The 15,942-nt window shown below is 53.6% G+C and overlaps 2 protein-coding genes and 2 non-coding genes across 4 annotated transcripts; 3 read left to right on the plus strand and 1 right to left on the minus strand.

Annotated features, from left to right (window-relative positions):
* The first annotated feature begins 366 nt into the window (after positions 1-366).
* PWWP3A (PWWP domain containing 3A, DNA repair factor) lies at positions 367-10,740 on the plus strand. Its single transcript, XM_039566276.1, has 15 exons — positions 367-428; positions 1,008-1,050; positions 1,710-1,805; positions 2,350-2,441; positions 2,694-2,764; positions 3,154-4,119; positions 4,859-4,972; positions 5,322-5,392; positions 5,808-5,884; positions 6,357-6,417; positions 6,665-6,740; positions 7,018-7,068; positions 7,495-7,925; positions 8,612-8,700; positions 8,937-10,740. The coding sequence occupies exons 3-15, from the start codon at positions 1,749-1,751 to the stop codon at positions 9,010-9,012; spliced, it is 2,232 nt and encodes a 743-aa protein (XP_039422210.1). The 5' UTR covers positions 367-428; positions 1,008-1,050; positions 1,710-1,748; the 3' UTR covers positions 9,013-10,740.
* A 375-nt stretch (positions 10,741-11,115) lies between these two features.
* Positions 11,116-11,188, minus strand: TRNAF-GAA. The gene has a single exon. It is a non-coding gene; the product is annotated as a tRNA-Phe (tRNA).
* A 339-nt stretch (positions 11,189-11,527) lies between these two features.
* On the plus strand, positions 11,528-11,601 carry TRNAN-GUU. Its single transcript has one exon. It is a non-coding gene; the product is annotated as a tRNA-Asn (tRNA).
* Positions 11,602-11,824: 223 nt separating this feature from the next.
* NDUFS7 (NADH:ubiquinone oxidoreductase core subunit S7) lies at positions 11,825-15,427 on the plus strand. Its single transcript, XM_039566438.1, has 8 exons — positions 11,825-11,897; positions 12,123-12,159; positions 12,409-12,477; positions 12,834-12,948; positions 13,741-13,920; positions 13,994-14,040; positions 14,735-14,823; positions 15,227-15,427. The coding sequence occupies exons 1-8, from the start codon at positions 11,882-11,884 to the stop codon at positions 15,322-15,324; spliced, it is 651 nt and encodes a 216-aa protein (XP_039422372.1). The 5' UTR covers positions 11,825-11,881; the 3' UTR covers positions 15,325-15,427.
* Positions 15,428-15,942: the final 515 nt, after the last annotated feature.

Below are 15,942 nucleotides of genomic sequence, written 5' to 3' on the forward strand. Positions count from 1 at the left end.
CGCCTTGGATTGAGCCTGCAGGGGGTGCGGCCGGGCCCTGCCCCACGGGTGCTTGGAGCCACCCGGCCCATGGAAGAGATCCCTGCCCACTGGATGGGCTTCAAGCTCCGTCCACCCCAAATTGTTAAATGACGTCACTCTTCCCGGCGATGACGTCACTCACTCCGTTGCCATGCCGCCCTACCCAGAGTGGGAACGACTTCCGCCCAACCCTCCAATAGAAGACGAGGTAGGCGTGGCTACGGTCGCAGCGGGCTCTCCGATTGGCTGAGCCGGGTGTTTTGGCCGCGGCGGGGAGGGCGGGGCGCCAGGCGGCGCTCGCTGATTGGCCCGAGGGGGCGGTGCCGGGCGGCGCGCGGCGCATGCGCAGACCCTCACGTGGAGGGCGGCGGCGCGCGCGGGGGGCGGCGTTGTCGGGAGCGCGCACGGTAATGGTGCTCCCTCCCCCGTCCCCCCTTCCCCCCCCCCTCAAAGCGGGGTCTGGGGGGCACACGAGGGTCTGGGGGCTATCACTGGGACCGGGGTTGGGTTTGGGAGTCCCGTCCGTCCTCTGACCGGGCGAAGCGAAGGTTCCTTCCCTCCCCTCACCGGGGAGGGTTTGGGGTGGCGTCCCCCGTGAGGGGAGGGTTTGCAGGGGTCCCGTTCGTTCCTCCCCTAACCGAGGCGCTTGGAGGGGTCCATCCCTCATGGAGGGGGATCTGGGGGCGGGTCACCGGCTCGGGTTTGGGGGCCCCGTCCCGTCCCGTCCCGTCCCGTCCCGTCCCTCACCGAGTGTGGGACTGGGGGGGGGGGGGGCGGGGGAGGTCACTCCCCTCACCGGAGGAGGTTTGGGGGAGGGTCCCCGTCCCTCCCCTCGCTGTGGGGGGGGTTTGGGCGTCCCGTCCCTCCCCTCAGGTGGGTGTTCGGGCGGTTCCCGCTGTCCCCGCACCGCCTCACGGGGGTCCCGCCCCGGCCCCGCCGTTCCGGGCGGCACTAACGGCCCCTCGTCCCTCCCTCCGCCGCCGCAGGGCCGCGATCCCGGAGCCCCGGCGATCCCAGCACCCGGAACTTGTAAGTACAGGAAGATCTTGTCTTTAATATGTTGTTGGTTTTTTTGTTTCTTTTTCCCCCCAAGCGCTTGAGGAACCCCTGAGGGCTCTGAGGCCGCTCAGGTTTCTGTTGCAAATCATGTGTAAAAATTGGGATCAAATTGCGTGTAAAAAGTATGCAGCTCGTAATCTATCTCGTTACGCTATCTTTAGGGTGTAGTTCCCTATTTTCAGGGTTTGGTCACAGGAAGCTGCGGATGGGGCAGGCCCATGGCTGCATTGTTAAATTCCTGATAGTATTTTCCTCACCCAACACACTCAGTGAGACCCACTTATGCTCCTGGAATTATGGAATTCTTGAATCCTGGGATGGTTTGGGTTGAAAGGACCTTAAAGCCCATCCAGTCCCATCCCCAGGGACACCTTCCCCTATCCCAGGTTGCTCCAAGCCTTGTCCAACCTGGCCTTGGGCACTTCCAGGGATGGGGCAGCCACAGCTTCTACAGAAAAATGGAATTTAAGGTATAATTTTGGAGAATGCTGCAGGGTGATATAAGTGCAGTGATCCCAAAGCTAAATAATAATAACAAGTTTGATTAAATCTTGTATTTCCTTCAAAAAATGAAGACCAAAATGGACCATGGTGGGTGACACCTTTATTCCCTTTTCTTTTTTCCTCAGAACACCCTGGAATTGCCCTTTTCCACGTGAAGCTCAGCCATGACCGACCAAGAGTTTGTTCTCTGCAAGTGGAAGAGGCGTTTGTGGCCAGCCAAGGTAACGAGGAATGAGGAAATGTTTGTGGCTGTTGCTTGGAAAGGGCTGAAACGGAGCAAGAGGGAAGGGAGAGGTCCCAGCAAACGTGTCTGAACTTGTCTGAGCTGATCTGTGGAGATGCCTCCAATGCTGGAGGAGCCAGCAGGAAAAATGGAGAGGGCCTGGAGTGATGGGACAAGGGGGGAATAACTCCCCAGTGCCAGAGGGTGGGGTTGGATGGGATACTGGGGGAGGAATTGTTCCCTGTGAGGGTGGGGACGCCCTGGAATGGATTTCCCAGAGAAGCTGTGGCTGCCCCATCCCTGGAAGTGTCCAAGGCCAGGCTGGACAGGGCTTGGAGCAGCCTGGGACAGTGGAAGGTGTTCCTGCCTGTGGCAGGGGGTGGGATGAGATGGGCATTAAGGTCCCTTCCCACCCAGTCCATCCTGGGATTTTATCATTCTGTGATCCTCAGGCTGCCCCCAGGCACTGTTAAGCTCTTCTTACAAAATCGTTTTGCTGTTGGTCAAGGATTTTAAATGAAGATTTTTCACGTTTAACATAGGTTCTGTGCAAGCCTGGAGTTGCTGGGAGTGGTCCTGTTGCTGCCACGAAAAGGATGGGATTTAAAGCTGAAATCCTTGGCTTGCAGAAGCAGTTAAGTATCCTTGTTCCTGTCACTTGTTCGCATTCTTAGAGGTTAAAAAAAAAAAAAGGGAAAGAAAGGAATCCTTTTATCTGAAGGTGCCTGTGAGACAGGATCCTGGACTTGCAGAAGGTTTAGGTGTTTAACCCTAACAAGGACAGCTTGGGGGAGGGAATATTTGGGGTTTTTTGCTGGCTGAGAGCAAAGCTGTGGTGCTGGGAGTGTTTTGGGTGCTCATTCTAGTCCCCTTTGTTGTGTTCCAGGGTCAGTGTGAGCTCTGCAAATGCCTTTCCCCTGACGGAGGAGCGGATCAAGGCCATCGCCTCCACCCTGGGTGAGGAGGGAGGGGCCCAAATGTGCTGCTTTGGGTCTTTTCTGGGGGTAAAATCCCTGCAGAAACTCAGCCTGGGGGATACAACTTCTGTATTTCACTTATTTTCTTTTCCCCTTTTCCGTCAAGTTGGAAAATTGGTTAAAAAGGATCATTTTCCTCTTACCTGGGGTGGTTTGTTGGAGGGATGCTGAAGAAATGTGTGTTTCCCTCAAAATGAGGCACTTCCAGCTTGGTCTCTGCGTGTCTCTACCCTTTGCCTTGGGAGTCATGGATAATTTAAGTGTTAAAAGAAACATTACAAGTAACATCTATTATTTCTTTAATAATACATTTTGCGTGTGGTAGGATAACGAAGATCATTTCATTTATTGAATGTTCTTCTTCATCAGAGCAAAAGAAAAACATGAGGGAGGCCGTGGAGGAGCTGCAATATCGCTGTTCCCTTAAAATTGCCCTGGATATTCTGCATCAAACTGACTCAGATGCTCAAGTGCCACCTGCAGAAGGACCAGATCCCGAATTTTCCCGGGAGAACAGCGTGGGATCTGCCCCACCCACCCCCTCCCGCAGCTCCTTGTTGCGCTCTCGCTCTAAAAAGTTGGAACCTGAGGCTGCCAAGAGGGAAAGAAAACCCCAAAATAACTGTGGGCTGAAGGATGATCCCAAAGCACGGAGCCAGGGAGGTTCTGTGGCTCCAGAGGGGAGTGGAAAAGTACGTGGAAAGGGGGCAAACCCTTCCAAAGCACATGGAAGTGGAGCCAGAGCACGTGGGGGTGGAACAAACCCTTCCAGGTGCGGTGCCAGGGACTCGTGTGTGGCACCAGCCCCTGACAGTCACAACTGCAAAAAGCCAGAGCCATTACCCAGACAGAGGAAAATCCAGCCCAAAACGAGGAGTGGAGTCTCCTGTAAGCTGAAGGTTGGAAGAAGTCAGCAAGGAAGGAAAAGAGGATGTAGGGATGATTCCCCCCGGGATCAAGCACAGCTGGCGCCTGAGGAGGGGTCTCTACCTGTCCCCTCTAAATCTGTCACCGTGGAACCTCCCAGAAAGACAGGAACTCAGCCTGGGAGAGCTTCCCTGGATTTCTCCTGTCAAAGTGCCTCAGATGAGCTGGAGAAAAGCATCAGCAGTGAGAGTGAAAGCCTGGCAAAGCAGCTGGATGGAAGGAGAGAGGCAGAGGGTGGAAAACACCTGGATGGGGCAGGTGTGGCCTCAGGCACAGACAGGAAATGCAGGAACCACTCTGGATCCTCACCTGGGCCTTCTGGTGCCTCCCCTCAGCCTCAGGAGGAGGAAAACCAGCATCCCTCACACCTGCCTGGGAATAAAGCCCCTGACTCTGAGGAGGATGAAGGTGGGCAAATCCCATGGGGAAAGGAAAGCTTCATCCCATGTGGGTGTTGAGCACTGTCACTCATCTCGGAATGCTGCTTTGCTTTTGGGGAAGTGGCTCTTGGGTTGCTGATTTAATTCCTTTTGGTTTCTATTCTGTGGAGAAGCAGAAATGCTGATCCCTTCAGTGCTGGGGAAAGGTTTGGGTGGTGCCTGGGCTATCTGGAATTCCTTGGGGTTTTCCATGGAAAGCTATATTCCTGCCCTTTGAGCTCACAGGTGTTTTCCCTTGCTCCTCTCTGATAAGTTGAGATTAAATGTTTTTAAATGAGCAGGTGCAGGATCTTTAAACCAGCCAGCCCCATTCCTTCCCCTTTTTTCTCTTTTATCCACATGATCAATTAAGAATTAGGATTCCCTAATTAGGAGTGTGCAGGTGGGACAGACCCTCTGGTGTCACACTCAGGTGGGTCAGACCCCGTGTCCCCTCTGGGGTCACACTCAGGTGGGTCAGACCCCGTGTCCCCTCTGGGGTCACACTCGGGTGTGTCAGACCCCGTGTCCCCTTGGGGTCACACTCAGGTGGGTCAGACCCCGTGTCCCCTCTGGGGTCACACTCGGGTGTGTCAGACCCCGTGTCCCCTTGGGGTCACACTCGGGTGTGTCAGACCCCGTGTCCCCTCTGGGGTCACACTCGGGTGTGTCTCACCTGCCCTGAAGCTGATCCTGTCCTAATCCCTGGATCTTGCTGCTGTTGGCAGGGCTGGAACCTTCTGGGATGTCTTCAAGGAGAGTTTCCTCGGAGAGCCTCCCTCCACTCTCACCTCTGGTGGATGAAGAGGAGGAGAATTTCCCCAGTGTTCTGTCGCATCGAGGTGAGACATCAGCACATGGCTGAGGCTCTTCCCCCTCCATGAGCTTCAGTTTGCCTGCAATCCATGGGCATTCCAGAACCCAGCTGTGTCCAGGCTCGGGATAAAATGCAGTTCCTGGATCCATCAGGCTTTTTGCTGCAGAATGAAATGCAAATCCCTGAAACTGGGCAAGGGCCTGGGGTTGAAATTGCTGGGTTTCAGTTCAGAACTGCCTGTGCTGCATTTTGGGATCGCTGTAAAAGCACTGAAGAGAAACTCCTGGAGTTTCTCCTGGAGGAGGAGAAGAGAGGGGCAGCATCTGTCTTGTTTTATTGTTTTTAAGGAAAATTTCCCTTCTTTTTCATGCCAGAACCCAAATTCTTCGAGGAAGGGATGTTGGTGTGGTGCAAGCTGCGACGCTATCCGTACTGGCCAGCTGTGGTAAGAGCAGCTCCTGCTGATAAGGAGCAATTCCCAGTTCTGGAGTGACTTTTGCCCTCCCTGGAAATGTTAAAGACCTTCCAGTAGAAGCATTTCAAAACTGATAGAAGTAAATTTGGGACAAAAGCACATAAAATGTGCTATTCACAGCTGTTTGTACCGGAGCACAGGGTTATCCCAATTCTTTTGTCGTGGAGCAGGACTTTGTTCCCAGTTTGTAAAAGAAAGGGGAGGCTCTTTGTGCACTAAAAGTGCCCCCTTTGAGGTACCTGGTTGTTCCTTCCACTTGAATTTTTCATATTTGTGTAATAAAGTTGCAACAATAGGAAAAATTTAAGTGGGTGGGTTGTATCCACGGAAAAAAACTCCCTGCTTTATCAGGATTAGGATTTTTGAGCTTTTATCCTCTCTCCAGGTGAAGGCAGTGAAGAGGAAGCACCGGAGGGCCTGTGTGCTCTTCATAGATGGCACCACAAATGAGAAGAAAAAAGGGTAAATGTGGATTTTCATCCCATCCTGAACTTCCAGTCTCTGTTATTCCATGTTCTGCACCCATTTCCTGGCGCAGGGTGAGGACAGTCCCCTCCAGGTTGATCTGGGAGGGAGGGGCTGGGTCAGGTGAGGGTTGCAGGTGCTTTGTCATGCTGCAGGTTGAGGCAGCTCCTGAGGAATCGAAAACAAAACCAAAAAAAAAAAAAAAAAAAAAAAAAAAAGCCCTGGAATGCAGCCAACGTTTTACTTGTGCTTCCCAAACTTTCTGGAAACACTGGGCTGCCTTTAGCTTTGCTCCAAACCAGGTATTTCTCATTTGTTTGAAGATTCCATACTTTGAATTTACTCTGGAAGCAAAACCAGGTAAAATTTGTGCTCCTGAATTCCTTGGGAAATGGGATTTTCAGGGAGAAGCAGAACTGCAGTAAATAACCAGGGAAATGGGGCACCTCTGACTGTGTTTCTTTCAAAGTTTCTCAGTGTCTCTGAAGAGCCTGAAGCACTTTGACTGTGAGGAGAAGCAGGAGCTCATAGTGAGTATCCCAGAGACATGGAACTGCAGGGATTGGGAAAACACAGTGGGAAATCCAGGATATAAATGGCCAGGGGAGGAATGTGGGCCTTGATCCCCTCAAAGCCACTCTCATTCCTGTGGCAGCCACAGCAGGAGTTGTTTTACTCTGAGGAAACTTGAATTTTCTGTCCCCTGCTTGGTGTCCTGGGCTGGAGCTCTTCCAGAGCTGCTGGATTTGGGACTGGAATATCCTCCTTGTTTTGTAGGAACGAGCTAAGGAGAACTATTCCCGGGAGATCGAGTGGTGCCTCCAGCTGATCCTGGACTATCGGATCCGAGTGGGTAAGGAGGAGCAGCTGACCGTGGAATCACCAAATCCCAGGATGGTTTGGGTTGGAAGGGACCTTAAAGCCCATCCAGTGCCACCCCCTGCCATGGGCAGGGACACCTTCCAATGCCCCAGGGTGCTCCAAGTCCCATCCAGCCTGGCCTTGGGCACTGCCAAGGATGGGGCAGCTTCTCTGGGATCTCATCCTGAGATCCATCAGGAAAAGGGAACCTCAAGCTTTGATTCCTGGGCCGAATAGAACTGATCACTGAACCTGTTTTGGGTTTTTAGGTTGTCATTCTTTCACCGGGTCCTTCCTGGAGTATTTTGCTGCTGATATCAGTAAGTGAATCCGTTCCCTTTTGGAATTTTTCTCTTGGCTGGGTAAATGTAGATCCAACATTTACGCACAAGTGACTTTGGCACCAGACCCAGAGAGGGGCTGCTGATAAATTTACAGCACCCCATTATTGCAATTAAGGGTTTAATAAATTAAGTAAATACCAAGGGTTCAAGGCAATCAGGTCATGGAATCAGAGAACAGTTGGAGCTGTGACTGGTTCCTTATGTTGCAGAGTCCATGTCAACTCCCTAATATTTATTTATTTATTTTTAAGGCAAATAAATGTTTCGGTGATGGGTTTTTTACCTCTTTGGTAGGGAAGGAAGAAAAACTTCTCTCACCGATAAAATTCCTTATTTTCTATTGATAGGGATATGAAAACTCTTTGCACACCTAAATATAAATTCTTGTGGTGTCTCTTTCAGGCTACCCAGTCAGGAAAGAGGGGTACCAGAGTGTGGTGCAGATGGCATTCCCAAACACAGAGGAGGAAGGGGCTGGAGGGTCTTCCTCAGACACTTCCCCTCAGAAACCCCCGAGGAAGCTCCTCCCTGACAGGACCAGAGCTGCCAGGGACAGGGAGAACAAGAAGCTGGTGGAGTTCATAGTAAAGACAAAAGGGGCTGAAGAACATCTCTTAGGGATCTTGAAAAGTGGGAAACAATCCCGCTGGCTGAAGAAATTCCTGAATTCCAGCCGCTACATGACCTGTGTGGAGACATATTTGGAGGATGAGGAGCAGCTGGACCTGGTGGTTGGGTACCTGAAGGAGGTGTACAGGGAGATGGACACCAAGAACCTGCACCAGATCCTGGGGGATGGCATCAGGTTCATCTCAGATGTGCTTTTACCTGAGGTGAGGGAGCATGAAAAGGAGGGGAAATTAAGTGTGAAGAGAGAAATAACACGAATTATCATTCTTTATTCCTTCGGTGTGACGTGGTTCCTGTGGAATGACGTGGGGAAAGTTCCCAGAACTGAGCCAGGCAGAAATACTCACCCCTGCCCACAGCCTGAGTCACTCAAATGCTGATTTTTAAGCACAGAAGGGAGAAGCTTTAGGCAGTTTGTTGTTTTTAAAGGCAGACTGATCGTTTTCTGATGGATTTTAATTACTTCTGAAATGCTTCAGAGCTTTGTTTGGGGGTTTTTGTTTTAATTTGGCAACTTCTTAGGGTTTTCTTGGTCTTTTGTGTGTGTCGAGGTGGGGGGTGGTGTGTTGGCTGCTTTTGCAGTTGTTGGAGATACCTTGTATTCTTCCCAGGAATTTTCCCAGGAGAACATCAACTCGTGTAGAAACAAAATTACTGTGAAGAATATTTTAATCTGAGGATAAAAACACTCCCCTGGGGATGGCCCAGAACAAGTTCATATTATTTATTTAAGAATTTCAGGCACACAACGAGTGGTTTCATCCAAATTTTCCAAGTGATTGAGGAACCCTTTTCTCAAAATATGCTCAGCTGAGGCAGTTTCAAATCCCTTGCTGTAATTTAGGTTTGTTTATTGATTATTATTATTAATTATTCAATGCTTTTCTAGGCCATCATCTGTGCCATTGCTGCTGTGGATGACATCGATTATGAGAAGGCAGAAGAGAAGTACATTAAAGGACCACCTGTGAGCAAAAGGTAGATTTGTTTGCAGTACTTTTCCAAGGTTTTTTGCTCCTTTTTTGTTGGATACAGAAAAGGTTTGAGGTGAGGGCAGGAGAGCTCAGGCTCCTCCTCCTGTGAGGGACAAAACGTGGAAAATGTCCCAGCTGAGCTACTCCAAACTGCAAACTTTAATGAGTCCAGATTATTTAATCTGGACAATGATATCTTTTGTCAAATTTATTTTAAAGCGTCTGTATTTTTCTTCCCAGAGAGAGAGAGTTGTTTGATGAGCAAATCCTGGGAAGCAAAAAGCTCAAGACAGAGCTGGAGCCTGCGGAGAGCTGAGGAGTGGCCGGGGCTGCCCCGGGGCCAGGTGTAAATAACCAGTGGTGATTTGTATAAAACGTGGCATTCTTTGTAAAGTCTGTGTGTATATTCCCAAATATTCTGCTCCCAGACCCAGCTGGCTCTCAGCCCTTGCTGCTTCCCGTGGCCTCGCCGTGTTCAGCTGCCTGTGATCTGTTGGATCCACCTGGATCCTCATCCATCAGTGCCCTCCTGGGGGGCTGGCAGAGCTCCCCAGTGCTGTGCAGAGCTGCCTGCTGCTACACCAACTTCCATCGGGATTCTTTTAGCCAAATACCCGGCATGGGAAGGGCTCTTGTCCTGGTTTGTGGCCAGTGGTGCCTGGTGGCCTCGCTGCTCTCGATACAAAACCAGGGGGTTCCTGCAGGAAACACTCCCGGGGGGGTTTCACCCTTCCTGCTGCAAGTGTCTCCAAGTGTGGGAAGTCAGACTGGTGCCTGGATCCATACCTGCATCACAAAGCGTTGGGCTTTTGTTGTTATGACAAGTAAAATTCCATGGGGAGGGAATCCAGGTTTGCTTAAACAAAAACATTCCCTTTTCCTAGCACAGTGAACCACTGGATGCTGGTTTATTGCCTCTTTTGAGGCTGTGAATTTAGGGAGGCTTTAATTGTCTTTTTCTCGTCTAAATTCCCAATTTAATCCTGCCCAGCTCCCTGCCCACGTTTGCTGGAGCCGTGGCACATGGAAGCAGTGTCACCAAGAACTAATTAATGATGAATAATGATAAATGATACATAAAACCCCCTGATTAGGGTTTCTCTGTGATAATGAAATGCGATCTCCTTGCTTGTCCAGTAAAACCCAGGATGATTTGAAATGAAGAAGTTTCAAATTGGGATCCAGATGTCTATCCTGGCTGTAGCAATTATCTGAATACATTTTAATTACACTTCTAATTGCTCTGTGCTCTCTAATGAGTTTCACCACGGAATCCTTATTCCCATTATCTCAAGTACCTCAATGCTAGGGACCGGCCAGGAAGTGAGGCTTTTATTAAAACTTGTGAGGAGGGATAATGAGTTTTATGGGATAGTATAAAAAATTAACGACAGGCTTAACTCAGAGCTGTGAGTGGCACTTTCCCTTTAGAGGTGAGAGGCTGGGGAGGGATTTCCTGCCCCTCATCCTGGTGCTGTGAGGTAATTTGGAGATGGGGGATCAACTTCCCCCTCTTTACATTAACCCTGTGTTCCCTTCTCAATCAAAATTCCTCAACTGCTGTTAAGATCCTGCTCCACACCAGTGCACAGAAGCAGAACCACCTCACCTCGTCTTCACTGCAGCTGTGGAATGCTGGAATGGTTTGGGTTGGAAGGGACCTTAAAGCCCATCCATGGGCAGGGATACCTTCCCCTATCCCAGGTTGCTCCAAGCCCTGTCCAGCCTGGCATTGGACGCTTCCAGGGGTAACCCTGACCTTGTACCACCCCCATCCAGTGCTGCCCAACCAGTCACTCACTGGTACTGGACACCAGGCTCAGCCTCACCCTGTACAAATCGCGTGGACCTAATAAAGTGGGATGATGGGAATCATCAAAGATTTGCTGCTTTTGTTTAATTATTTTAATCTGTGGTGGGTGGTGCTCAGGCTGGTGCTTCCACCCCGGTTTTACAGCAGGTGAAGATTGGTTTTATACATCAGATAAAGCTGTAATATCCTGTCTCTGTCTCGGTTTCACATTAATAATCATTGGAAAATGAACTCGCTGGTTTCTGTTGTTGTGCTTTATTTAAAAGGGCCCGGTGCACACACTCTGCTTGTGATTTTTCAGTGTTAATTAATCCACATTCCCTCAGCTGCCTCCTCAATGCTCGGTGTTAGATCATGAACTCATATTTATTATTAATTCATAATTTATATTTATTTAATCTCTTTAATAATATTTATCATTAATCCAGCGTTACATCCCACAGTGCTTCACTCCTCCCTGCCTGTGTGCGTGTGTTTCCAGGATATTAAAACGACCAGGTGCAGAGGTGGGGGAGGGAATGACGATTCCTGAAGCCGCAGAGGGGGGGTGTTTTGGGGTGAAAACAGCGCTTTCGCAACCTGAGTCCCGGCAGGAAAAGAAGCTCTTGCCGAAACCCGGGATCGAACCAGGGACCTTTAGATCTTCAGTCTAACGCTCTCCCAACTGAGCTATTTCGGCTGCACGACCGCGCTCCGCCCCCCCCCGCCCGTCACCGTCGGTAGCGCCGCGCCGGGCGGGGGGACACGGGGGGGGGGTAGGATAGGGACACGGACACGGGGGGGACACGGGGGGGACACGGGACACGGGGGGGGGGTAGGATATGGGACACGGGCACAGGACAGCGGAGAGGCGGGACACGGGGACGGGATATGGGACACGGGCACAGGACAGCGGACAGGCGGGCCACGGGGATGGGATATGGGACACGGGCACAGGACAGCGGACAGGCGGGCCACGGGGACAGGCACACCACGGGACAGGCCCGAGACGGGGACAGGCGGGGCACTGGGCAGCGCGGTCTCTGTGGCGCAATCGGTTAGCGCATTCGGCTGTTAACCGAAAGGTTGGTGGTTCGAGCCCACCCAGGGACGGTCGCTCCTTATTTTCCTGCGCGACGGCGGCTCCGCCGCAGCCCCGGGACGCGCCCTTCCCGCCGGGATCCCGCGGCAGCTCCGGGATGGCCCCGGGATGGCCCCGGCGCGGCCCTGCTCGCCCGGAATCGTTTTTGCCGCGGGTCGGGGGCGGGGCCGGCGGGTGCCTCCGGAACCCCCCGCGCGGGCCGCGTTTCCCGCCGGAGCGCTGAGGCGGTGCTGTGCCGGGCCCTTTAGCGGGTGCACCGCGCCCAGAGGTTGCGTGAAGGGCTGCGGAGAGATGGCGGCGCTGGGCCGTGAGCGGGGCCGGGAGCGGGGCCGGGAGCGGGGATAGGGACGGGGTGGGGAGAGGCACGGGACAGGGACCGGTTCGGGGACAGGGACCAGTTCGGGGACCGGGATAAGCCCTCTGCCCTCCGCGGAGTGACTGACCGGGAGGGAGCCCTGAGGGGACACCGGGCCGTTCCCGGCCCTCGGCCGTGGCCCCCGGCCGCGCTGAGCTCTCCCGTCCTCTGTTGCAGGTCTCCGGCTCCCCGCGCACGGTGTGCTGGGCTGGCGGTGAGCGCTGGGGCTGGGAAGAGCGGGGCGGTGGGACCCGGGGGCTGGGGAGGCCGGGGCAGTGACAGCGCTGACCCCGGGGCTGGGGGTGAGGGGACCAGAGAGCCGCGGCTGAAGGGCTCCCCGAGCTGGGGGTGGGCTGGGGCGTCAGTGGGGGTCTCCTTCCCCACTGGGGTTTGTGAAGCACGGGCTCCCGGGAGGGCTTTAGTGTCACCCTGTCACGTTGTGCGGGGCCTTTCTGTCCTCCAGGCCCGGTGCTGTGGGTCCCGTTCACGCTCAGCTGCTCCATCAGACGCCGGTGGCCGATCACGCTGACAGGTAACAGCTCCTGCCCTGGGGACAGGGAACAGCAGGCGGTGTCCCCGCTCCCGCGGGCAGGGCGTCCCAGCGGCACCTCCTGTCAGGCGTCTCCTCAGTTCCTTGCTAAAATCCAGGGAGAACCGGCAGCTCTTCGAGCCCTGGGGATGAGCAGCTGGGGGCTCTCTGTAGCCGGGGTATGGCCAAGGGGCTCTGCCTGAGCACCAAACCCACAGATCCCACACAGGGGGAGAATCCTCTGCTACAAACAGAGGGGGTGGGATTGTCATTCCTCAGGGAATCACAGCCCCGTGGGATAAAGACTGATTGTGCAGGGAAGTAACTGGAGAGTGATGGCTCTGGGCTGGTCCTTTCAGCTCTGTCCAGGTCCAGAAGAGCTCTGCTGTTGTCCAGAGGAAATCCTACGTCCCCAGCAGCCGTGGCGAGTACGTCATTGCCAAGCTCGATGACCTGGTCAACTGGGCACGGCGGGTGAGTGCAGAGCCACTGTGCTCCCCTGGGATCGAGGGACAGAGGGTGACAGATGGGAGGCACCTCCTGCTAGGGATAAAAATAGGCTCAGAGCTCCCGTGGCTGAGTTCTGTGGCCAGAGGGTGACATTTGGGGTCCAGTGACAGAGCGGGAGAGAGGCTGAAGGCGCTGAGGGCATGTGTGGGGTCTGGAACTGCCCTTTGGTCACCAGCAAAAGGCACTTGCTGGAGTTGTCCCTGCCCCGAGCAGCTGCTCTGCCTGTGGGGAAGGTGACACGAGTGACACTGCCCTGGGTCTGCTGTGCTCTGCCTTCTCTGCTGGGCTGGTCCTTCTCTGGCCACCACTGTCCCTGTGGGCTCCTGAGCTGTTCCTTCTCCACTGTCCCTTCTCCAGGGCTCTGAGCTGTCCCTTCTCTGGCCACCACTGTCCCTGTGGGCTCCTGAGCTGTTCCTTCTTCACTGTCCCTGAGCTGTTCCTTCTTCACTGTCCCTTCTCCAGGGCTCTGAGCTGTCCCTTCTCTGGCCACCACTGTCCCTGTGGGCTCCTGAGCTGTTCCTCCTTTACTGTCCCTTCTCCAGGCCCCGATCTGTCCCTTCTCCTCTGTCCCTGTGTGACTCTGAGGTGGCTTTAGCAGTGTCAGAGGCTCAGGGGAGCAGCTCTGGACCCGTTCAGGCTGCACACCCAGCTCTCCCTGAATCTATTCCTCCGTGGGTTTTGCTCGCCACACCTTGAACTTCCTGTGTGTCACCCACAGTGTCCCTGAGCTCCTGCCTGTCCCCTGTGTCCCCACAGAGCTCCCTGTGGCCGATGACCTTCGGGCTGGCCTGCTGTGCCGTGGAGATGATGCACATGGCAGCCCCTCGCTACGACATGGATCGCTTCGGGGTCGTGTTCCGGGCCAGCCCCCGCCAGGCCGACGTCATGATCGTGGCAGGGACCCTGACCAACAAAATGGCCCCGGCTCTGCGCAAGGTACCAGGGACCACAGGGACCTCGGGCACGGCGGGGGGAGGTGGGAATCATCCCAAATATCCCTGTTCCGCAGGTCTACGACCAGATGCCGGAGCCTCGCTACGTGGTGTCCATGGGGAGGTGAGTGCTGGGATATTCCTGGTGCTGTGGGGGGAATTCTTTGCTTGTTTGTGTTTTCAAGTTCTTAAAGAGGTCTTGTAGAGCAGAGCAGAAAGGCTCCTTCTGGGAATGATGTGTGTGAATCCTCCCAGGGATAGATCCGGGGGGTTTGCAGCTGCCAGACTTGTGTATATCTGGAATCCCAGAGTTTGCTTTTGGCTTTCAAAATGCTTCTGCTGTGCAGTGTGGAATCTGCTTCATGAAGGGACTCAGGTGGAATCTGCTCTGAGGGGATTTGGTTGGAATCTGCTCCATGGGGGACTCGGTTGACTCCATGGTCTCAGAGGTCTTTTCCAACCTGAGTAATTCCACGATTCTCACAGCTCTTTTGTCCCCCACACTGGGGCTGAGGGTGGCCGGTCCAGTCTGGAACAGGACAAATTCTGGGAAAGCTCTGAGGCAAAACAGAAGGTTTTGCAGCAGAGAGGAAGGACAGTGAAATCTGCTTTGTGAGGGTGATGGGAACAGTTCCGTAGGGTTGGATTCAGCTGAAAACACACCAGGCAGGGCTCGTGGTGGGATGGTGTCACCTGCGAGTCCCTCCCTGTGAGCTCTCAGCTGGTGGCTCCGAGCCTGGCAGTGCCCACCTGCCCGGGGCCACCTTCCCTTGGCCTCCTGCTCACCTTCCTGGGCTGACACTGTCCCTGTCCTGCAGCTGTGCCAACGGCGGGGGCTACTACCACTACTCCTACTCCGTGGTGAGGGGCTGCGACCGCATCGTGCCCGTGGACATCTACGTGCCAGGTACAAGGGGCAGCTCTGCCTGGGAGCAGGGCAGGGAGAGGGGAATTCTCTGCATTTGGTTGTAGGTTTGAAAGGTTTTCCTGTCTCAGAGCAGTGGGGAAGCTGCAGGGGTTGTGGGGAGGGGAGGCTTGTGCCGGTGGTGGCACCGGCAGTGGGGTGGGAGGTGGGTTTGGATAGACCTGGGCTGAAATCAAAGAATTGTTATGTTTGATAAAAGATCTTGATAAACACCATCAATTTAGTTTCTTTACACTCCTGCCTGTGCCAGCCACGAAGCCAGAGGGAAGTCAGCTTTGGAATAAATCCCGGGGCTGTCACCTCATCTGCTGGCTCCAGCTCTGTGCAGGTCCCAGCCCTGTGACCTTCCTCCCTTCCTCCCCTCTTTCCTTTTTCTCTCTCTCAGGTTGCCCACCCACAGCTGAGGCTTTGCTGTACGGGATCCTGCAGCTGCAGAGGAAAATCAAGAGGGAGAGGAGGATGCAGATCTGGTACAGGAAATAGCCTTTATTTATGTCCCCACTCACTGCCCCCCCGGGCACCGCTCACTTTTACGCACAAATCCGGCTCCTCACGCGCCTTCCAATAAAACTCTACCTGGTCCAGGTGCTTTCCTGTCTTTAATAAATCCCTCTGACCTGAGGTGTTGAAAAACTGGGCTAAAAAAGCAGGAGCTGAATTTGAGAACACTGCTGAGTTGGTTTCTGGTCTGAACAACCTGGCAGGAAAGGTGAATGGTGTCATATCGTGACATAACGGCCTTGCCAGACCTTGTTTTTTAGCTTTGTTGGGAAGTTTTGAGACCAACACATGTCCAGCTGATCCCTGAGCCCTCCCTGAGCGCATCCCTTACTCACCACCTGCTCCTTGTTGGTAATTCCTACACAGGATCGAATAAATCCATAATATTTGTGTGCACAGGGGCCAGAAATTAATTCAGTTTCCAGAACAAGTAAAATACCGATGCTGAAAATCAAAAGGTGATGAATAAAACTGAATGTAGAGCTCCTTAGCAGGGTGGGGATAAAGCAGCTTGTCCTGGATGCACCCCAGGAGCCTGGGATGAGGAATGGCCGTGCCTGAGGGACGAACACACTTTGGAAAGACAAATAAATCGCTCGG

The sequence above is a fragment of the Corvus cornix genome, chromosome 28 (assembly GCF_000738735.6).
Source record: "Corvus cornix cornix isolate S_Up_H32 chromosome 28, ASM73873v5, whole genome shotgun sequence".
In the NCBI taxonomy this organism is placed as follows: domain Eukaryota; kingdom Metazoa; phylum Chordata; class Aves; order Passeriformes; family Corvidae; genus Corvus; species Corvus cornix.